General features: G+C 44.4%; 1 protein-coding gene across 6 annotated transcripts in view; it reads left to right on the top strand.

Moving 5' to 3' along the window:
* LOC139267144 (rho-associated protein kinase 2-like) overlaps positions 1-23,862 on the top strand; it is a 289,307-nt gene that overhangs the window by 49,263 nt on the left and 216,182 nt on the right. The window contains exon 1 of one of the 6 annotated variants that reach the window (XM_070884999.1): positions 17,483-17,503. The exons of the other annotated variants lie outside the window; for them this stretch is intronic. Within the exon in view, the coding sequence (XP_070741100.1) occupies positions 17,492-17,503 (12 nt within the window). The 5' untranslated portion in view covers positions 17,483-17,491. Of the gene's footprint in view, positions 1-17,482; positions 17,504-23,862 lie in introns of those variants that run through there. 6 annotated transcript variants of the gene reach the window in all.

Raw genomic sequence — 23,862 nt, 5'->3', positions numbered from 1 at the left:
GCTTCATAGTCGAGAATAATTTTGTACTCCCTTGATGTCGCTAAAACATTGGCAAGTTCCACTGAAGGTTGCTGCATAGTGATCAGGAGCTGCAACTTTAGTTGTGTTTTCTCCCTGCCATCCTCCTCCCCCAAATCCAGGAGTGCTGAGGCAATTAGTAGCACTCCTACTGCTACCCCAGCGAAATCCAGCTAATTTGACAGCCTGGGAATTGAACCTTCTTGCTTTATCTACCTCAGCTACTTATTGACACACATGCTGAACTATTGAGGATTTTGAAGATATATTGTGCTTGCTGCATGAATTAAATCTCGTGATTAAAAATAGCCTGTAAGTGCAAAAAGGACTGTTAAAATACAACACTGTACAGTTGCTGTAATTTGCATTTATAACCGATATTCAAGGATTTAACGCCAATGATGTAATAAAGCCTACTTGTTAAAACACTTATCTAGATCCATCTGTTAACAAGATATTCTGAGATTTACTTTGTGATTCAGCAACAACTTACCTTTTTTATATAGCGCCTTTTAAAGTACCAAAATGTCCCAAGGCGCTTAACAAGAGCTTTATCAAAAAAAACATTCTGACACCGAGTTACAGAAGGAGATATCAGGACAGATGACCAAAAGCTTGGTCGAAGAGGTAGGTTTTAAGGAGCATCTTGAAAGAAGAGAGAGAGGTAGGGAGTTGTGAACCTGTGGAATTCTCTGCCATAGAAAGTTGTTGAGTCCAGTTTGTTGGACATATTCAAAAGGGAGTTAGATGTGGCCCTTACGGCCAAAGGGATCAGGGGGTATGGGGAGAAAGCAGGGGTGGGGTACTGAAGTTGCATGATCAGCCATGATCATATTGAATGGCGGTGCAGGCTCGAAGGGCTGAATGGCCTGTTCCTGCACCTATTTTCTATGTTTCTAGAGAGACAGAGAAATTTATGGAGGGAATTCCAGCCGAAGACACAGCCACTCGTGGCGATGAGATTCAAATAGGGCAATCGCAAGATGTCCGAATTGGAGGAGCGCAGAGATCGCGAAGGCTTGCATAGGTTAAAGGAGGTTACACAGATGGGGATGGGCAAGGGCATGGACGGATTTGAAAACCAGGATGAGGATTTTAAAATTGAACTGTTGGAGCGGGAGCCAGTGTCGGTCAGCAAGCACATGGATGATGGGTGAGCGGGACTTGGTGAAAGTTAAGATTCGGGCAGATACGAGTTTTAGATGAGCACAAGTTTATATAGGGTGGAAGTTGGGAGGCCGGCCAGGAGTGCATTGGAATAGTCAAGTCTAGAGGTAACACAAACATGGATGAGGGTTTCATCAGCAGATGTGCTGAGGCAGGGTTAGGGTGATGTTAGGGAGCTGGAAATAGGCAGTCTTCTTTTAATTTCTTCATTCAAGAAATCTGAGAGTTTTTTTTATTAATAAAATGCCTTGGTTAATGTTACAAGTATATGGTGGAAAAACTAATCAGTGCTGTGAGGTTTTTTGGTAAGCTAGCAGTACTAATCTTGATCCCTTCCTTTCTTCCCCACTGCAAGCTTCCCATTTAATTTGTTGTACAATTCCTTTCTCCTTTGGCTACTTTAGGATGGAATTAAGTCATGTCAGCCTAAAGGCCTATTTACCTGCTGAAGATATTGGACTCAATTTTCCCCAGTGATTTGCGCTGTCTTTTTGGCCTACTTTAAAACAACGACAGATTCTCCGATCAATTTGCACCAGCGTAACTCAGTTACGATTTTTTTAGCTAAGTTTTTTTTTCAGTTAAAGGGGGCATAACCTGCCACCCGTGCCAATTCTGGCCATTTAGGCAAGTTTGGCCAGCTGAGAGTTACTTCAGTTCTTCTTAGGCCAACGTGTGTGGCCTCTGTAGAAAAATCTTCTGGAGAGTTAAGGTAAGCGGTGCAGGTAAGTGCAGCAGATGCCCAGACAGCAGCAGCAGGAGAGCTAAGAGAGAGGGGGAAAGGGTGGGGGAAGCCTTTCGGGTATAGTTAGATGCGGGAACTAGGATGGAGGAGGCCATTCGGTTTGGGCTAGGTGTGGGGGAGCGAACCGGGAGGCCGTTCGGCCTGGGCTCGGTGCAAGGGAGCAGACCGGGAGGCCGTTCGGCCTGGTCTAGGGGTGGGGATCAGCAACGTTATCGGGGAGGGGGGGGGGACACTTCAATAATGTAGTAATGGAGGTAAGTTGTTGCAATGTATTTTAAGGTGCTTGTGCAGGTGAGCTCCAAATGTCATTTTCCAGCCTCAGCTTGCATTGTGTCCCTGGTTACTGTGGCAATCTGATCTTTTTGGCGCAGATCAAAGCTCCACCCTCAAAACTAAAGGACCGGTTAGGCTGCACCAAAATGAAGGAATCAAACGGGGAAACTTAGAAAATTTTTTTTGGCTTACTTGGGCCTCAAAAAAACGGGTGTAACTCTTCAAGTACGCCAAAAAAAAACTTTGGGGAAAATTGAGCCCAATAACTGGATTTGGTGAAGCATCTATGTTTCAAAATTAGATGAGAGAGAGGGAGAGAGACCAGGTGGCCTCTACATTGTGCAACCAAACATGGTATGATTGTTTTTGTAGCACCAGCATTGAGCATGCTTATTATGAAGTAAGCCTTTATTTGAGGATGGAGAAGAAGGGTGGTGATTCATTTTCCATTGCTTGTTCAGAGCCAGACAACACTGATAAAAGTCAGACCGTAGCATTTCAAAAATTAAAACTGCAGAAGTATAAGATTTAAATTGTTAAGTCAGCATAGCAGAAACAGAAATGAACTGAACGTTCTGGTGGGTCAACCAATTAATTGTTAATGCACTCCATCACAGAATGAAACGTAAATTTAGTAGTGCAGTTGTGGGTTATTGACCTGGTAAAAGCCTTCAACACTGTCCAACAACCACAACTATGGACTTGTATCTGGGCCTCTGAACAACTGTACTAAATGCTCACCAACATCCCAGCAGGCTTGAGGGGAAACAAATAAAATCCAAAGATGAAATACTCCTGAATTAATATTAGCCTTGGCTTAGTGCAAGGACTCTACACTTTGAATCAGCAGCTTGTTGGTTTAAGCCCTTGAGCACATAATCCAGGCTGACATTTCAGTGTAACACTGAGGGAGTTCCATCTTTCAGATGAGACATTAAACTGTTCTCAGGTGGACGAAAAAGATCCCAAACTTTATTTGAAGAAGAGCAGTGGAGTTCTCTTGGTGTCATACCCAATAATTATCCCTCAACTAAAGTCACTAAAAACAGATTATCTGGTCATTTATCTCATTGCTGTTTGTGACACTTTGCTGTGCTCAAATTGGCTGACACGCCTCCCTACGTTAAAACCGTGAATACACTTCAAAAGTACTCATTGGTGAAGTGCTTTGGGACATCCTATGATTGTGAAAGACAAATGCGTTTATTTATTTCGTGTGCAGTCTGTTTTTAGTTGATTGATCTCGTGCAGGGCAGCATTTCGGATGTTATAGTTATCTTCAGCAGTCCTTGGCTAAGGAGGGGAAAATCAGGCAAGGTTCCTACTCCTCTTCATTATTCAATAACTCCTTGCTTCCAAGTACTTGTATGGATATCAGATGAAAATATAATTTAGAATCACTTGTCGCTTTGATGTCCTATAGTTTGCCACTGCTCACTGTCTCGCTCACACATGAAGAACAGACATTTTGGGCTGTCTCCGAACACTCCTTAAGCATGCTTAGAGCGAAAGACAGCTTTTCAGCTCAATTAGCTTTTTTAAAAACAGGTTGGTTCCTCTTATGAACCATTCAGGAAAGAAGTTGGGAAACACTTCCTCAAAAAGGGTGCTGGAAGTGTCCATCTCTTTCCCACAAAAAGCAGTAGATGCTCGCTCAACTAATAATTTTAAATGTGAGATGGAGATTTTTTGCCTTACAAGGGTATAAAAGGATATGAGCCAAAGCGGGTGGATGGAGTTACGGTACAGATCGGCCATGATCTTATTGAATGGTGGAATGGGTTCGAGGGGCTGATTGGCCTCCTCCTGTTCCTAAGTTTTAAAACTTAACCATATGAGTACAGTGATTGGGAAGTAGTGTGCCTCAGAGCTAACAATCTATCCTTTTACTACTGACTTATACCAAAAACATTATGGGCTGTTCACTGCATGTTTCAGATATCTCCGGTTGGAAAAATACCATGCTGGCAGACCATATATTTCAAGTTACATTACAAATTGGGAATACATTGCTTAACTCTGATACTTTTTATGAGACCAAAATAATACCACATTTCAAGATTCTTATCCTTTTTGAGCTCTTTTACATGAGACCTTTATGCAACTGCACATCTTGGTATTGATGAGTTTGGTCCTGCCACAGTGATCTAGATACCTGGCTGACCTGAGTTAATTAAAGATCCTGGACTTAACTCCGATCACTCACGTTTAACTGGTCAATTAGCTTCTCACACCTCCGAACAGTGTTTTCTTTATTAAGTTTACCCAGATCCCTTCCTAACAAGAAAATTAAGAAATGTTTAGTTATATCTTCCAGGCAGATAGTGTGAACTACCATTATCCTCTTCTCATCGCCCACTGCGGTTTACTTGACTACTCAATTGAAAGCCCTGTCCTGTTTTTGTAAAGCCATCTCTTGATGGCTCAGGCATTGGGGAATCAAGGGCCCAAATTTCCCCATGAGTTGCACCGTTTTTTTTGGTGTAACTTGATTTTTCTGGTGGATCTTTTTAGTTGCAAATATGGCCATTTAATTTGCGCCAGTGTAAGTGAGTTAGTGAGATTTTTTGTTAAGTCAGTTTTTTTTTCAAAAGGTGGCGTTCCCAGCCACTTGCACCATTTATGCCACTTTGGCCAGAAAAAAGTTGTACTAAACTAACTTAGGGCAGCGTATGTGTCCACTTTTGTCCGCACAGAAAGACCTTACTTACAGTTAAGGAATTGGTGCAATTAACTACATTTAAAGCATCACCAAGCACCAAACAAGGCTCAAGCAGTAATAACAATTCAATAAAAAAATAAAGAAGTGAAGTAAAGAATTAAATTAACAAATAAAAGTGATGAATCAAATCCTACCTTAAACTGAACTATGCAGTGGCTGGCCATGCGGGAGACTGTTCGGCTAGGGCAAGGTGCGGGACACCGGCAAGCCCTTCGACCAGGGCAAGAATCGGGAGAATGCGGCTGTAGGAGGGAGGAGTATCAATGGAGAATGCGGGTGGGGGTGGGCGGCGTGGAGGGAGGGAGGGAGAAGGCTGAATTCTACAGGCTTGGGGGGGGCGTGCTGACGAGGAGGGATAGAGAAGTCACATGACTGAAGGGGAGAGAACAAAAGACCTTTGGGTTTCTTACCTTGTTTGGGAAATGAGAAGAGCTGGGCTGTGCTGCCATTTTGCACCACCTTTAACCGTTGAAAGTTTAATTTTACTTTAAGGATGGGTGCATCAATCTCAATGTCGCAGATTATTCAATGGTTATGCGTCACTGTGCTACGTAGGAGAGAATTGATTAGAGCTCATCGCATCAGGAACATCAGAGCCCGTAGGCTGCTGGGCAGGAGGCGTTGCACACCTCAGAGATTTCGAGTCAGGCATTCCTACCTGGACCTGAGTGAGGCAGATTGTGTCCGAAGGCTTTGGAAAGCAGTGACAGGATCGGTCCAAGTCAGCATGGATTTATGAAAGGGAAATCATGCTTGACAAATCTTCTAGAATTTTTCAGGATGTAACTAGTAAAGTGGACAAGGGAGAACCAATGGATGTGGTGTATTTGGACTTTCAAAAGGCTTTTGACAAGGTCGCACACAAGAGATTGGTGTGCAAAATTAAAGCACATGGTATTGGGGGTAATGTATTGACGTGGATAGAGAACTGGTTGGCAGACAGGAAGCAAAGAGTAGGAATAAACTGGTCCTTTTCAGAATTGCAGGCAATGACTTGTCGAGTGCCGCAGGGCTCAGTGCTGGTACCCCAGCTATTTACAATATACATTAATGATTTAGACAGAGGAATTGAATGTAATATCTCCAAGTTTGCAGATGGCACTAAGCTGGGTGGCAGTGTGAGCTGTGAGGAGGATGCTAAGAGGCTGCAGGGTGATTTGGACAGGTTCGGTGAGTGGGCAAATACATGGCAGATGCAGTATAATATAGATAAATGTGCGGTTATCCACTTTGGTGGCAAAAACAGGAAGGCAGAATATTATCTGAATGGTGACAGTTTAGGAAAAAGGGAGGTGCAACGAGACCTGGGTGTCATGGTACATCAATCATTGAAAGTTGGCATGCAAGTACAGCAGGCGGTGAAGGCAGATGGCATGTTGGCCTTCATAGCAAGAGGATTTGAGTATAGGAGCAGGGAGGTCTTTCTGCAATTGTACTGGGCCTTGGTGAGGCCACACCTTGAATATTGTGTACAGTTTTGATCTCCTAACCTGAGGAAGGACATTCTTGCTATTGAGGGAGTGCAGCGAAGGTTCACCAGACTGATTCCCGGGATGGCAGGACTTACATTTGAGGAAAGACTGGATCGACTAGGCTTATATTCACCTGGAATTTAGAAGAATGAGAGGGGATCTCTTGGAAACATATAAAATTCTGATGGGATTGGACATGCTAGATCCAGGAAGAATGTTCCTGATGTTGGGGAAGTCCAGAACCAGGGGTCACAGTCTAAGGATAAGGGGTAAACATTTAGGACTGAGATGAAGAGAAACTTCTTCACTCCAGAGAATTGTGAACATGTGGCGTTCTCTACCACAGAAAGTTGTTGAGGCCAGTTCATTAGATATATTTAAAAGGGAGTTAGATGTGGCCCTTCTGGCTAAAGAGATCAAGAGGTATGGAGAGAAAGCAGGAATGGGGTACTGAAGTTGTATGATTAGACATGATCATATTGAATGGTGGTGCAGGCTCGAATGGCCCACTCCTGCACCTATTTTCTATGTTTCTAAGACTGCGTTTCCGCAGAGAAGTTGACCGTGAGATCTGTGAGTTGGTGAGACCACAGTTGCAGCCGAGAAGCAGCAGGTGGACTGCCTTGTCTGTTGTAGTGAAGGTTACAGCTGCACTTTCCTTCCATGCCTCGGGATCGTTTCAAGGTACAACTGGAGATGTGTGCGCCGTTCTCAAGGTGCAATACAGGTCTCCATTCGCCAGGTCACGGCTGCACTGTATGCGCGGAGGAATGACTTTATTAAGTTCCCAATGACTGCACAAGCAATGCATGACAGGGCTGTGGGCCTCTGCAGGGTTGCTGGCTTCCCTAAGGTACAGGGTTGCATTGATTGTACCCACATCGCCTTGCGAGCACCTGTGGAGGATGTTGAGCAGTTCAGGAATAGAAAAGGCTTCCACTCCATTAATGTGCAGCTCGTGTGTGACTACAAGCAGTGCATCATGTCAGTCGATGCAAGATACCCTAGCAGCACCCATGATGCTTTCATCCTACGCGACAGCGCTATATCTGACATGTTTGAGCAGCAGCCAGAAGGGCAGAGCTGGCGACTGGGAGACAAAGGGTACAGCCTCTCCATCTGGCTTATGACACCCCAATGTGTAACCCAGACGGAAGCTAACCATCAATACAACATGTCGCACATTAAGACACGCAGCATCATCGAGAGGACCATTGGCATCTTGAAACAGCGTTTCCGATGCCTGGACCATTCCGGAGGCAACTTGCAATACTCCCCTGAGATGGTCGGTCACTTCAGTGTTGTGCGCTGCATGCTGCATAACTTGGCCATCATGAGGCAGCAGCAGCTGATAGTAGAAGACGACGACCCACGTGCGGTGAGTGTGCTGATGATGATGATGATGATGATGTGGAAGGTGCAGGTGATGAGCAGGAGGAAGAGGAGATGGAGGAGGATGATGACGAGGATCAGGAGATCATGCAGTGCCTGAGGCCGGAGCACGATGACTGAGGAGGGCGGACCATCGTGCTCCTTTAACGATTGCTCGAGCCTTGCGCCAGCAGCTCATCCGTGAACGCTTTGCTGCCTGAAGGCTCAGTGACTACTATTCCGCTTTGACATGTTTATTTTTTGCAGCTGTTCCTAAATGTTGGATTGTGTTAATGGAACATGATTCAATTTCAATGTAAGAAATATTTTATTGAAAACTTTAGAATATACTTCACCTTTAGTGTAATTTTTTTAATCAAACTGTACTTTAATATGACTCTTTAAAGATCACTTAAAACTCGTAAAGTTACAAAACAATTTCAATGTGAAAAATCTTACATTCTAAGATCACTTAAACTTCAAGATCACTTTTTAGGTGCGAAATTAAATAACTTACAAAATGTGAGAACATTTACACTATAAGATCACTTATAAGTTGTAAAGTTTCATCACATGCAAAAGAATTTCAATTTGAAAGCAGCGACAAGAGTAAAATCAACAACAGCAGCAAACAAAGGCTGCACCTATCTCAGATCCACACCTCAGTGAATGTGCACTGTTTCATGGCAGTGGGTGGGGGGGCGGTTACGGCTTGGGTAGCGACTAGTGCGGGGATTGCCATGGGAGTGGCAGTGGATTGGCCTCGCTGTGTTCCCTTATTGCAGCAGCTACCTCCCTGATGACCTGCGCCATCGTTTTGGCTGCCTGTGACATTCCCTCCCTGATGGCCTGTGCCGTCGTTCCCGCTGCCTCTGTAATTTCCTCCCTCATGTCCCGCGTCACTATTGCTATTTCTACCGTCAGTGCAGTTACTTCATCACCCACCCCACTGACGGTGTTCATGAGTGATCGGGTAAGCTCATTGGTCCCCGCACCCAATGCCATCACTTGAGCCACATCTGTTGCACCCTCCATCTCTGGACAGCGTGGTACATTTCTCCTTGGCCTCGTCCTGGGTCTGTCTCACGGAACCCCTCCAGTGGGAGGCGCAGGCTGGGTTGGTGTGGCCGTGGGTGTTACACGCTGCATTCCACCAGCACTGGGAGTCGCAGGCTGGAACGGCGGGGCCCTGGGTGTTCCATGCTGCATTCCAGCAGCACTGGGACCCGGAACCTCAGACGGTGGGACACTGAATGATCCATACTGCATTCCAGCAGCACTGGGAGGCACACACTGTCCTGAGATGGAGGGTGCAACAGATGTGGCTCAAGTGATGGCATTGGGTGTGGAGACCAATGAGCTTACCTGATCACTCGTGAACACCATCAGTGGGATGGGTGATGAAGTAACTGCACTGACGGTAGAAATAGCAATAGTGACACGAGACATGAGGGAGGAAATTACAGAGGCAGCGGGAACGACGGCACAGGCCATCAGGGAGGGAATGTCACAGGCAGCCAAAACGACAGCACAGGCATGCTACAGTGGGCGCGCATATGCAGTAGCTCCAGGCGCCCGAGACTGTGTGGGAGGAAGCACGCCGCCCCTAGCCCTGGCTGAATGGGCTCACTGGGGCGGCGAAGATCTGGCTGCACCTCCCTCGTCCAGCTCCTGCCTCTGGCTCCAGCTTCCTCCCCTGTTCAGCTGGCTCTCTCAACTCCCTTCCGCCCCCCCCCCCCCCCCAGTTCTCACTCCCACCCACCCCGACCACCTACCTTTAACTCCGGTCCGCTCCCTCTTCCTTCGGCGGGGCCCGCCCGCCCGGCATCTTGCTGGGGGGCGGGCCCCGCCCGAAGTCTTGAACCCAGCTTCTTCACGTCGGCCGGGCCCGTTCAGCCTCCTCTCTCCCCTCCTTCCCTCTCTCTTCTCCTCCTCCTCCGCCCCCCCCCCCCTCGCTGTCAGAAACACATAAACATTGACAGACAGAGGGAGAGAGACACATTGCGGGGGGGGCCCGTCCCAGCACGCTGTTGGAGGGCTCCTGGTGCAGCAGTCGGTGAGTAGAAAATGTTTTTTTTATTTTTTTTTTTATTTTTTATTGATTTATTGATGTATTTATCATTTATTATTGATGATGGCTCTTTATTTGTAAAACTGAAGTGGTTAATGTTTGTAAACTCCCCCCCCCTCTGTTCCCTACGCCTGATTTGTAACCTACGCCTGATTTTCTAAGTGTAGGCAAAGTTTTTCTGAGCGTACAAAAATCTACACTTACTCCATTCTGAGTAAGTTTTCACTGCCTAAACTTTCAAAACGGTCGTAAGTGGCCGGACACGCCCCCTTTTGAAAAAAAAATCTGTTCCAAACTGAAACTGTTCTAACTGACTAGAACTGGAGCAAACTAAATGCCGAGAACTGCAATGTCTAAGATGCTCCATTCTAAACCAGTTGCTCCAAAATAACAGGAGCAACTCGGGCCGAAACCTGGCCCCAATGTTTCTGAGTCTCAAAGATGTGTGTTTCTTCCTCAAGTCCCACCCCACCAACCTGCAGCTCATACTTGCCGCACACCAGTTTAAGTTTATCATTAATATGAAATGCTTCCAGATAGAGGTGTACACTCGTCTTGCCTACAGGCTCTCAAAACTAAAATACAAAAGAAAACTTAGCAGAAGTAGTAGCCCTGGCCTTGCAGCAGTTCAAATATAAAGAGGGGCAAGGCTATTCTTGTCGTGGCAATCGTTCCTGGAATCACATTTTGAGGTGTGGGGGGGAAATTGTTCAGGTACTAACATGCATTGTTCTGCTTCACCAGAATTTTAGTTATTGTTCTACCTGAAGTTTTGAATGCACCGAATGAGAAATAAAAACTGCTTGTTGCCTAATGTTTTGGCAGCCTGATGGTGCCAAGACTTTGAACAAAATGATCAGATCATAACACGGTTGAGTTTTATAGCTGTCAATTGAACTGTTCCATTGAACAGAAATGTGAATCAATCAAATAGTCATGAAATTCAAAGTAATTAACCTAATTTAGAAGTTATGACCATCTCAAACTCAACACATGAAAATTGAAGCACATTATTCCTAGGATACAATCTATTATCTATTAAAGAGTTTTCTTAATAGCCATAGCTTAGGTCACACAAATGTGTTCGTTGGTTATGAGCACAAAGAATATACTATTTCCACTCCCATTGAATATCAACATACATCATGACCATTCAGAATAGGATTTTATCTAAATTGTGCTTTCCAAAACTAGTTTTATGGAGCTCAGAAACTTTCTAATGCTTTCTTGTAAATTTAAAGGATGATTATTATTGTTGTTTGCTTTCATGATTAGGTTCTTTTAGCTAGGAAGCATGCACCATTCTGATGAAGGTTTCAGTTAGGGTTGATGTAAGATTCCTGAAGAACACATTCACCTGTTTGATAGCAAAACCTTACGAATAAAATCCACCCTTCAGTAGAGAGAGATTATTATTGAGTGTCAAAAATAGCTTTCAGATCTTACATTTTCTGCAGTTACTACAGATGTGTCTTCGCTGTATTGATGTACTGCTAAAAGGCATACAAGCTACATGTATAAAATGAGTTTATGTGGCAAGTCTCCGAACTATTTAGTGGGCCCTTTCTCTTTCCTCCTGTGTTCTCCCGCGAGCTCTTCCCCCCCCACCCCCCACCCCCGCCAGCTCTGGACCCCCTGTCCCCTCCATTTTCCGCCACTCTCGTTCTCTGTCTTTTCCCCCCGCCCCCCCTCACTCATAGTGGATGGGGAATACAGCTACTCAAAATTCCTGCGAATAGGAAAATCGGTGCAGGAAGTTACTATTAAAAAGTAAAATAGTGGAATAGGGATAGACTGAGAGAGGTAACTATAGCCAGTGGGTGTGTTTGGAAGTGAATGGCAGTCGGAGCTTATTGGAGGCTGGATTTTCGTTGGGAGAGGATGTTGAGAGTTGAAAACTTGTTCAATGGGTGGGGGATGAATGAAGAATTAAATTTTGGTGTTGAGAGGGTGTGGGCTGAACACAGCGGGGAATGAGATTTGAAGGCCAGAAAATTACTCACTGGGGCTACACAATATTGATCCGCGTCGGTTCTCTCATCTAATTGGAGGTGAAGAAGACTCATCAGCCTAAGTACTGCCAGGACAAGAATTTGAAATGATTTTACCTCAAAATAATCCTTTCGAAGGGCATACTGCATATACAAGGACATAGCCCAATGCAGGGACATGCGAAAATAAGATCTAAGCACCTCGAAGGAAAATCAAAGTCCGATCAAGGGCTCCATATTCAGCTGTTGTTGCTGTCATTTTTACACTACATTTCTGCCTTCTATCATATAGGGCTCAATTTTCCTGGGTCATTAACGCCGTTTTTTTGGCGCGTGCTATTTTTTGGGTGTATTTTTTTCCCCCAAAGTTTCCCCCTGCGATCTGTGCCGGTGTAACTGACTTAGTCACGATTTTTCTAGGCCAGTTTTTTTTTTTTGACGTCTTGGGGGATGTGTTGGTTTTTATAATTTTTGACAGTTTGACCAAAATGTTTTCCTCCTAGGTTGGCGTATCTGGCCACTCCCAAAAAACTTTCTGGACACTTAAGAAAACCAGCGCACATTGATAAATTGGCACTGAAAGATGCCATTTGTTAATTGAAGATTTTGGAGGGAGTCAAGAACACGCTAAAAATCAATAATAAAGTTAAACTTTTTTTTCACCTGTCAACGTAGCAAATGGAAGTTTGTTGGATTTCAGAGAAGTTTTCTCTTTTTTTTTACTCATGCCACCACCGAACGTCTTGAAGCAGGGCTGGAGGGTCGTAACTTTGGCCGGCAGAATCGACCCCGCGCCTGGACACTGGCTCAGATGGAAAACAAGCCGGGGGGGGCGGAGGAAGAGGAGAGAGAGAGAGAGAGGAAGAGGGGGAGAGAGAGAGAGAGAGAGAGAGGTGCCGATCGGAAGGCTTATGCACTGAGCCTGAGGATCGAGGTGCCGATCGGAAGGCTTTTGAAGACTGCAATGAGTGGGAGTGGGGGCTGTGTAAGAAGAGAAAGGGAGAAGTCACAAGACTGCAATTAGTTAAGGGAATGGGGGCGGGGTGGGGTGGGGGAAGAGAAGAAGTTACAAGACCTTGGGTGTGGTCCATCCATACAAACCTGTCCTGTCTGCCTGCTTTCCTGCTGTTTTGAGCAGCTTTCAAAGGTAAAGTTTAAGTATGGGGGCAATACTGACAATGCCATACCTTGTGCGAGCCTTCTGCATCATGGTGCTACGTAGGAGACAATTGATTCGATGTCATCACATCAGGAACATCAGACCCCATAGGGTGCTGGGCAGGCGGCCTTACCCATCTCGGGTATATCGAGACAGGCGTTTGTACCTTCACCTGAGAGATGCAGATTGTGTCAGAAGGCTGTGTTTCTGCAAAGAAGTTGTAACACAGATCTGTGATTTGGTCAAAGCAGACCTGCAACCTAGAAGCATCAGGAGGACTGCTTTGTCAGTTGAAGTGAAGGTTACAGCTATGCTTTCATTCTATGCCTCCGGCTCGTTTCAAGCTACAACTGGGGATGTGTGCACCATCTCTCAACATGCAACACATGTCTGCATTCACCAGGTGACATCTGCACTGCATGTGCGGAGGAATGACTAAGTTCCCAATTACCGGCCAAGCAATGCAGGTCAGGGCTTCTCCAGGATTGCTGGCTTCCCAAAGGGACAGGACTGCATTGATTGTACCCACATCGCCTTTGGAGCATTCCATAAGAATTAGGAACAGGAGTAGGCCATCTAGCCCCTCGAGCCTGCTCCTTCCGAGATGTACAAGAACAGAAAAGGCTTCCACTCCATTAATGTACAGTTCGTGTGTGACGACGTGCATCATATCATGTCAGTCGATGCAAGATACCCTGAGACAACTTGCGTTCATACTACGCGACAGTGTTAATTCTACCATGTTTCAGCAGCAGCCAGAAGGGCAGAGCTTGCTTCTGGGAGATAAAGGGTACGGCCTCGCCACCTGGCTCATGACGCCCCTACGCGGCAGCTGACCGGGAATACAACATGTCGCACATTGCGACATGCAGCATCATAGAGAGGACCATTGACATCTTGACCATTCCTGAAGCTACTTGCTGTACTCTGCTGAGGTTGTCAGTCAGTTCACTGTTGTGTGCTGTGTGCTGCATGCTGCACAACTTAGCCATCATGAGGCAGCAGCACCTGGTAGTGGAAGACCCACCTGCGGTGAGAGTGGCTGATGATGATGATGCAGATTAACTAGCAGGAGGAGGAGGAAGCCATGCAAGTGCCTGAGGCTAGAGCACGATGGCGGAGGAGGGCAGGCCACCGTGGCCCTTTTAACGATTGCTCGAGCCTTGCGCTAGCAGCTCATCTGTGAACGCTTAGCTGCCTGAGGGCTCAGCGACAACTATTCCACATGGACCATGTTTACTGTTTGGAGCTGCTCCGTAATGTTGTGTTAATGGAACAAATGACGGAAATTATTCTTTACTTCAAAAGTTGTGTTAAGAATGGAAGAAATCATGGAAATGATTCAGTTTTAATGTAAAATATATTTTATTCTAAAGTTTAACAAACAGTTCTTTTGTCCCTTAAACTAACTTCAATAAAATTATTCTTGTATCAAACTTTACTTTAAGATCACTTGCAAACTTTTAAACTTGTAAATTTACATAATTCCCAAAAACTTTTTAATTTGAGAACAGTAACAAAAATAATTGTATGGTTGTCCTCTGTGCTTGGCCTTGGACACGCCACCACCCCTGCCCGCAGACGCTGGCGCAGTATTTCTGGACTTGGTACCAAGCTTATTCTTTCTAAGATCTCGGATAGTGCGCACCTGTTATGGAGGGGGGGCAGGTGGGCATCGGCGTCAAGTTGGAGGGCCTGGCTTTGGGCTCTTCAGAGGTTGGAGTGGGAGTGCCAGTTGATTCTGTCAATGAGCACGACATCTGGGTGTGTTCCCTTATTGCAGCAGCTAACTCCAACTTCAAGTGAATAAATGAAAATATTACTTACATTAACTGCTTGACCAAGGTCCTGCCACTTTTTACACTGCCCTCCAGATTTTGTGGTGGTTACCATTGCGTAGTACTCTTCTGCAACTTGGTTCCAGCGTTTCTTTGGGTGGAACTTTTATGTGACCTCTGCTGGTGTTCAGCTCCTGCCATCTGGTCTCAATCACAGTAACTAGTGCCTCCACTTCATCCTGTAAGAAATATTTGGTCCTTGCACCGCGTTGCATCTTGTACTGCTGCAGCTGTGATTTTTCCAATGCTCTCACGCAGCACTTGTAATACATACAACTGGCTCTTTAAAAATAACTGTCAACTCAGAGCTGTACTGTGCCTGCACGTCCATTGCAACGACATCAGAAACCTAGCTTTTTTTCCCCCCACGCGTGCGCAGAAGGTGCAGCATCGTTTTTCGGTGCAGACAGCAGACTCCCCCCCCCCCCCCCCCCCCCCCCCCCCCCCCGAGGCGACTGGACACGCTGCGTGGCGCCAAATTCAAATTATAGATTGGGGAAACTTTGCCAAATTATTTTGGCCGAGAAAAACGGGCGTAACTCTGGCAATATGCCAGAAAACGGCTTTGGGCAAAATTGAGCCCATAAAGTGGTTATTCACCATGCTGGAATATGTACTGGTCCAATTCCATCAATATTTGCATCAGAAGAACATTAACCACCTAGTGCTTGGATGTGACAACTGTTGTTTGGTCAGTGGCCTGTAAATAGATGGTTGGCTCTATGGGTATGTTTCTTTTTGGGGGTTCGGTGGGGGGGGGGGGGGGGGCATGAATTTACCCCTCTTTCTGCCCTGCACTCCAAATTTGTTATTTAGCAAAGGAGATGCTTGGCTTCTTCCTGCATCAGCACTCCTTCTGTTGGTTGATTAGCTTCCAGACAAAACAAAAGAGCAGCTCTGTGAAGGCTGTACTGGCCTTCTCCAGAGCAGAGATCAAGAATTCAGTGAAGTGGGGGAGACTGACCCTGCATTCTACCACTCTACAGCACTGTGTTGATGCTTGAAAGCATAATATCCCTGTCACTCCTCTGATATCATCACTGCAGATGCAGCCACCCTAATGTAAGTACTGTGCAAAATGTTGTGTTTTGTATATTAATGGATGAAGATGATGCAGACTGCTGAGGAATGGCAGGGGAATTTAATGTCTCATACACAGATGCAAGGAAATAAAGCTGTTAACAGATTTCAATGCACCTTACCCAAGTTATATATAAATCACAGGCGAGCCAAAACTTTTTTTTGACAGTCACATTTCTAGCAGAGGTCACTGAATAATGATTATGATACCAGTTATGTCACCTCATATGTGAAATGAATGTTCAGGAAAACTTTATTTTGAGCCTCTGGTATTTAGCAGAATTTATTCACTCCTTTCTTACCTCCAACCTGCTATAGATTAATATCCTGATGTGTCCCAGCATTATAATTTGCATTAATATTCAATCCTGTTCCCGCCCCCTCCGTGCCCCAAGCAGCTGCATTTCACAAGCTACACTTGCATTGTGTGAAATGGACTAGTTGTGCAAAGAATGTCCAGGCCAGTAGACTTATAAATGCACTCATGTTCCCAGTCATAAAGAGAATAGCATCAGACCTGGATAAATTTGGCTGCTAAACTCATTACCTTGACAAAAATGTGGGTAATTTTTGGTCCCCCAGGGACAACAAATGAAACCTGTTATTCAATGTGTATATAAATGTATCCTGTCATGTTGTTGAAAGACTGCATATTTCAATATATTATTTGAAACTGCAACTTTTCATTCAAGCAATGGGCAGTATGGTGAGGGATAGATAAGTTGCATGATGGGATAATGCGAAATTCTTTTAAAGGGGCAGTTGTCTTAAAAACATACCATGCATGTTTTGCTGGAGTTAATTTACTGTGCATATGGAGTACAAGGGGAATTTCATTTAAAAATGGACTTAATAATACATACATGAGTAGTCAATTTTGCAACTGTGCCATGAGTTTTAAAATACCTCATTCCTCTTAATTTTCTTTCACTGCTTTATGCCTACCTTTAGTTCCTTTCTTTTCCTTTTCTTCTTATCCCATTTTATTCCCTGCCATAGCACCTGAATTGGATTTTTTCTGGTAGTTTTGTTTTATCTCTTTCGTTCTTGATTTGCTTTCTGTGCTGTAAATGGTGCATATAACTGCAGATCACCAGGCTACTGAGTTTATTTGACAGTGTTCAGTTTGGAGGTAGCACTTTGGATCTTCAAGTTTAACGATAGCTGCTTCGCAGTCTGGTGCACTTGGTAAAGAAACTGAAGTTTACCTCTAGTACTTTCTGTTGATTGCAGGGATCTTGTCTTCAATCACGTGGAAAATAATTCTTGATCAGACGAAAAGCTCTGACATTCAGCGAGATATGTAATGGCTAATGCATTTTATGATGAGCAGAGTCTAAATAGTTGGTCACACTATTGGGTGAGATGCGAGTGATTGGGCAAAAAAGCTTCTTTCAGTGCTTCATGGAAAAATGATTTGAAAAGGTTCACTTTTCATGGAGTGAGGTGAACCTAGATTTCCATATTTTCTTTAGTTTCCGGAAAGCACTTCAAGCAGGAGACCTAAAGTTCAACATCGCTTACAGAGGATGCCATTCTTAAGCCAAGGTATTTGAATTCCATCATGTCTTCAATGAATTGTCCATGAAGTACAAGGTTGGTATCTGTCTTCCATTTTACGGTTTGTGTGTGTATGGGTAGCGCCATAATTGCAATCTCTCTCTCTCTTCCCCTCTTTTTTTTCCCCCTCTTTGCTCGCCACCCCCATTGCTATTCCCCCCCCCCATCTCTTTCTCTTCCGCCCCCGCCAAATCTCTCCTTCTCCCCCCCCCCCCGCCCCCATCTCTTCTTTCCCCCCCCCCCCCCATCAATCTGTTAATTGAAGTAATCAAGGGGAGAGAGTGTTAGTGAGCAGTTTATGCATGGGCCGTTGTTCTAGTAACCAGCTGGAAACTTCATTCACTGTTTGAGAAATGCAGCACTTAAAAAGACTGCTCAGTGAAAGTAAAAGAGGTTGTAAAGAAGCTGAGTGGGAAAACTATACTGCGGAGCGAAAATCAGAGTATTTGTTAAGTTTATATCCCCTATCCACTAGGAACTGGAGTAGGCCATTCAGCCCCTCGTGTCTGCTCCATCATTCAGTTAGATCATGGCTGATCTGAACCTCAAGGGAATAAGTCAAGTTCATATAACCTGTCCTCATAATTTTATCCCCTAAGCCCCGGTACCATTCTGGTGAATCTGCGCTGCACGCCCCCTCCCAAGGCCAATATATAATTTATGAAGTGCAGTACTCCGAATGGGGTCTGACCAAGGCTCTACAACCAATCCAGAACTGGTTCCCCTTTGTATTCCAGCCCCCTTGAGATAAAGGTCAACATTCCATTAGCCTTTTTGATTGCTTTTTGTACCTGTACTGGCTTTTAATGATTTGTGTACCTGGAATCCCAAATCTCTTTGGTCCTCTACAGTTTCTAGTTTCTCGCCATTTAGAAAATACTCCGATTTATCTTTCTTGGGTCCAAAGTGGATGACCTCACACTTGTCCACATTGAACTCCATTTACTGTAGTTTTGTCCACTCGCCTAATCTATTTGTCCCTTTGCAACTTCCTGCTTCTATCTACTACGTACTGTCCCTCCTAACTTAGTGTCATCTACAAACTTGTACAAGCAATTCTGTTCCTTCATCCAAATAATTATTAAATATGGTGAAAAGTTACGGCCCAGAACCGAACCCTGGGGAACACTGCTTGTCACATCCCACCAATTCGAGTACCTGCCCTTTATCCCCAATCTCTGTCTCCTACCTCCCAATCAATTTCCAACCCAAATCAAAAGGCTACCTCCATTCCCATGCACCGTTATTTTTGATAATTTCTTGTCTGGAATCGTATCAAATTCCTTCTGGATTACATCAATAGACAGTCCCTTATCTACCTTATTAGTGATCTCCTTTTAAAAAAAAATCAACTCAATGAAGTCAGCCTGGTACATTATAGTAAAGCCAAATTGTACTAAAAATCCAATAGAAGTAAATTAGAACTAACTTTATGGCATTTGTTATTTTCAATGAAGTGTACCTTTTTCAAATATAAATGCAGTTTAAAGGAAACAGTCAAGTTAAGTAACTTTTCAAGATTTATCTACTGAGTGGGATACAAAATGAAAATATACTCAGTAATTGCATCTAGTTAATGCACATGGCTGGTGATCATAGAATGGTTACAGCACGGAAGAATGCCATTTGGCCCTTCAGCTAGTCCCATTCCCCTGCCTTTTCCCCGTAGCCCTACAAGTTCTTCTCCTTCAGGTACTTGGCCAACTCCCTTTTGAAAGATAAAATTGAGTCTGCCTCCACCACCCTTTCAGGCAGTGCATTCCAGATCTTAACCACTCGCTGAGTAAAAATGTTTTTTCTTGCGTCGTCTTTGGCTCTTTTGCCAATCACCTTAAATCTCTGTCGTCTGGTTCTCGACCCTTCTGCCAACAGAAAGATAGAAACATAGAAATTACAGCGCAGAACAAGCCCATTTCGGCCCATCGTGTCCGCGCCGGCTGACAAAGAGCCGCATGGCCCACGGTTAGCAGCCCTGAAGGTTACATATAAACCAATGAACAATGGACAATAGCGGAAAGGTAAAGAGCACCCAGCCCAACCAGTCCGCCCCACACAATTGCGACACCCCTTAAACTGAAACATTCTACACTCCACCCCAACCGGAGCCATGTTATTTCCTGGGAGAGGCAAAAAAACAGATAAAAGCCCAGGCCAATTTAGGGGAAAAAAATCTGGGAAAATTCCTCTCTGATCCATCCAGGTGATCGAAACCAGTCCAGAAGATCACCCTGGCCGTATTCAATTCCCTGCAGTATTTACCATCCTATCTGCACTGGCCAACAAGAGGTTATCCAGTGTAATCCCAATTACCAGCTCTAGGTCTGTAACCCTGCAGGTTACGGCACTTTAAGTGCCCATCCAACCATCTCTTCAAAGTGGTGAGGGTTTCTGTATCCACCACTCTTCCAGGCAGTGAGTTCCAGATCCCCACAACTCTCTGCGTAAAGAAGCCGTCCCTCAAATCCCCTCTAAACCTTCCATCAACCACCTTAAAACTATGCCCCCTCGTAATAGACCCCTCCATCAATGGAAATAGGCCCTTATTATCCACTATGTCCAGGCCCCTCAATGTTTTGTACACCTCAATAAGGTCTCCTCTCAACCTCCTCTGTTCCAATGAGAACAAACCCAGCCTATCCAATCTGTCCTTATAACTAAGATTCTCCATTTCAGGCAGCATCCTTGTAAATCCCCTCTGCACCCTCTCAAGTGCAATCATGTCGTTCCTAAAATATGGCGACCAGAACTGCACGCAGTACTTCAGCTGTGGCCTAACCAACGTATTATACAATTTAAGCATAACCTTCCTGCTCTTATATTCTATGCCTCGACCAATAAAGGCAAGCATTCCATATGCCTTCTTAACTACCTTATCCACCTGGCCTGCTACTTTCAGGGATCTGTGGACAAGCACTCCAAGGTCCCTTTGTTCATTTACACTATTAAGTGGCCGACCGCTTAATGTGTATACGCTTTCCTTATTAGCCCTCCCAAAGTGCATTGCCTCACACTTCTCGGAATTAAATTCTATTTGCCACTGCTCTGCCCACCTGACCAGTAGATTGATATCCTCCTGCAGCCCATGAATTTCTTCTTCATTATCAACCATGCAGCCAATTTTAGTGTCATCTGCAAACTTCTTAATCATACTCCCTATATTCAAATCTAAATCATTGATACATACCATAAAAAGCAGGGACCCAGTACTGAGCCCTGCGGAAACCCCACTGGAAACATCCTTCCGGTCACAAAATTTACATCAACCATTACCATTTGCTTCCTACCTTTCAGCCAATTTTAGATCCAACTTGCCACTTTATCTTGGATCCCAGGGTGACCTGCGTGACCAGTCCACCATGTGGGACCTTATCAAAAGCTTTGCTAAAGTCCATATACAATACATCGTACGCACTAACTTGATTGACCCTCTTGGTTACTCCTCAAAAAATTCAATCAGGTTAGTCAAACACGATCTTTCCTCAACAAATCCGCGCTGACTGTCCCTAATTAATCCTTGCCTTTCCAAATGTAGATTTATTCTGTCTTTCAGGATTTTTTCCAATAATTTTCCCACCACTGAGGTTAGGCTGACAGGCCTGTAATTAATTACTTGGCCTATCCCTTGCTCCTTTCTTAAACAAGGGTACCACATTAGTAGTCCTCCAATCCTCTGGCACCATGCCCAAATCCAAAGAGGACTGGTAAATGATGGTCAAGGCCTCTGCTATTTCCTCTTGGTTCGCTCAGCAGCCTGGGGTGCATTTCATCTGGGCCTGGGGACTTATCTATTTTCAAAGCTGCTAAACCCCTTAATACTTCCTCTCTCACTATGTTTATTTCATCCAGAATGGGAACAGTTTCTTTCTAACTACTCTGTCCAGACCCCTCATGATTTTTAACACCTCTATCAAATCTCCTTCGTCTTCTCTGCTCCAAGGAGAACAACCTGAGCTTCTCCAGTCTATCAATGTAACTGGAGTCCCTCATTCCTGGAATAATTCTCCTAAATCATTTCTGCAACCTCTAAGGCTTTCACATCCTTCCTAAAGTGTGGTGTCCAGAATTGGACACAATACTCCAGTTGGGGCCGAACCAGTGTTTTATACAGGTTCATCATAATTTCCACACTTTTGTACTCTATTTCTCTCTTTCTGAAGCCCAGGATCCTGTAAGCCGTTTTACCTGGTTTCTCAACCTGCCCTGCCACCTTCAACAATTTGTGCACACATACCTCCCAGGTCTCTCTGTTCGTGCATCCCTTTAGGATTGCACCACTTGGTTTATGTCCTTTCCTTATTATTTCTACCAAAATGCATCACTTCACACTTTTCTGCATTAAATTTCATCTGCCATGTGCCTGCCCATTTCACTATCCTGTCTATCTCCAAGTTTTGTCATCTGCAAATTTTGAAATTGTACCCTGTGCACCCAAGTCCAAATTATTAATGTATAGTAAGAAAAGCAATGGTCTCTGAACTGATGTCGGGTCCGAAAAACAACAGTTCACCACTACTCTCTCTTTCCGTCACTTAGCCAATTTCGTATCCAGCTGCAACTGTCCCTTTTATTCCATGGGCTTCACTTTTGCTGGCAAACCTGTTATGTGGCACATCATCGAACACCTTTTGAAAATTCATCCAACCATAACTCTCTTTTTGGTGCACATTTTCTGTGTAAATTTGCAGCATTGGAAAATTTAAGAATTTGATATTGGCCTCTGCATTTTCAGCTCAATTGATGTCAAGCCAAGATCTTGGAGGTCTCACGGGAGCAGCAAGAGTACAAGACTTCGAGTTGGCCTTATTTCTGAGAAGCCCCGGATTAAGTTTTAGCATTTTTTTTAGCTCCTCTGGTTTTACATATTTGAATTTCATTGCCTGGAGTCTGTAAAAGATTTGTATTTGCTGCTTTTTGTGGATTAATCTTGAATCGCCAATAGTAGCATTGCAAACCAAACTTGGCAAAACTCCAGACATACAAAATGCGAACAAGAACCATCAGAGCCAGCATAGGAGCAACCGACCTTGCAGGGAAAGTGGTGGGCCTGGGGCGCTTTGAGCTAGCACTATACTGGCCCTCAGCACTCTGAACCAGTACCACAAGATAGCCTTGGGGTTTGAAGCATTATGAAGAAGTGTGGTGCCCTAATTGAAGCTGGCACTGTGAGGGAGCACAGCAGGTCTGGGCAGGAGGGAAGGCGGGTGAAAGTATTCACGTGGAAGTAATATGTCTTTAATTTATTTTAAACACTATTACTTATATGTGGGTTTATCTGTTAAACTGATTTAGTGCAGGGGAAGATGACTGTTAGATCTATTTTTCTATTTGAAATCAAATTTACATTGTTATACATAAATCCAAACTTGAAATTCAAGACTTTCTGCCCCCTTCTCTCTTTCTTTGCCGCCGCATCTTCCTGCCAAGATTTGCCTTTTCTAAACTGGGTATTATCTTTCTGTTGACCCTGAGTTAGTTTTGATGATGTATTCCATGAACTGAATCTTGTATTTTCATAGTTAAATATATTATGCTGTATTAACTTATGAATGCTGCAGAATGTTTGTAAATATAATTATGTAATTTTTACAGGACATTTTATGTGTGTTGCAGTGCTCATCAGTTTTCATGTTCATTGTAGTGTTTTTGTGTGGGAAGAACAAAAGACTTGTATTTTCATGATCACCAGATGTCTCCAAGTGCTTTACAGCCAATGAAGTACTTTTGGAGTGTAGTCACTGTTGTAATGTGGGAAACGTGGCAGCCAATTTGCGCACAGGCAAGCTCCCACAAACAGCAATGTGTTAATGACCAGATAAGCTGTTGTTTTTGTTATGTTGATTGTGGCATAAATTTTGCCCAGAACACCAGGAATAACTCCCTTGCTCTTTTTCGGAATAGTGCCACGGGATCTTTTACGTCCACCTGAGAGAGCAGACGGGGCCTCTCATCCGAAAGATTTAGCCTTAACGTAGTAAAACATCCCAAGGTGCTACATGTTATCAGACAAAATTTGACACCGAGCAGCATAGGGAGATATTTAGGACAGGTGACCAAAAGTTTGGTCAAAGAAGTATGTTTTAAGGAACATCTTGGAGGAGGAGAGGTTGGTAGAGTGGAAAAAGAGGTTGAGGAAGGAAATTCCAGAGCTTGCGACGTAGACAGCTGAAGGCACCTAAAGGAGTTGAAATTTGTCAACTAACTGATGGAAGGACATAGTTTGACAATTGTGGAAGAGCCAACGCAGTCTGATTTTCTTTTTCATGCCAGGCTCTGTACGCAAGTTGAATCTTTTAGAGGCCTTACAAGGCTGGAGGAGGTTGTTGAGGTAAGTCAGTTGAGGCCGTGGAAGGATTTGAAGACCAGCAACCTCTGGAACCCAACAGGTCTTTGTAGTC

The sequence above is a fragment of the Pristiophorus japonicus genome, chromosome 7 (assembly GCF_044704955.1).
Source record: "Pristiophorus japonicus isolate sPriJap1 chromosome 7, sPriJap1.hap1, whole genome shotgun sequence".
Lineage (NCBI taxonomy): Eukaryota > Metazoa > Chordata > Chondrichthyes > Pristiophoridae > Pristiophorus > Pristiophorus japonicus.
The sequence above is the reverse complement of the archived record's forward strand: the minus strand, read 5'-3'. Positions and strand labels throughout refer to the sequence as shown.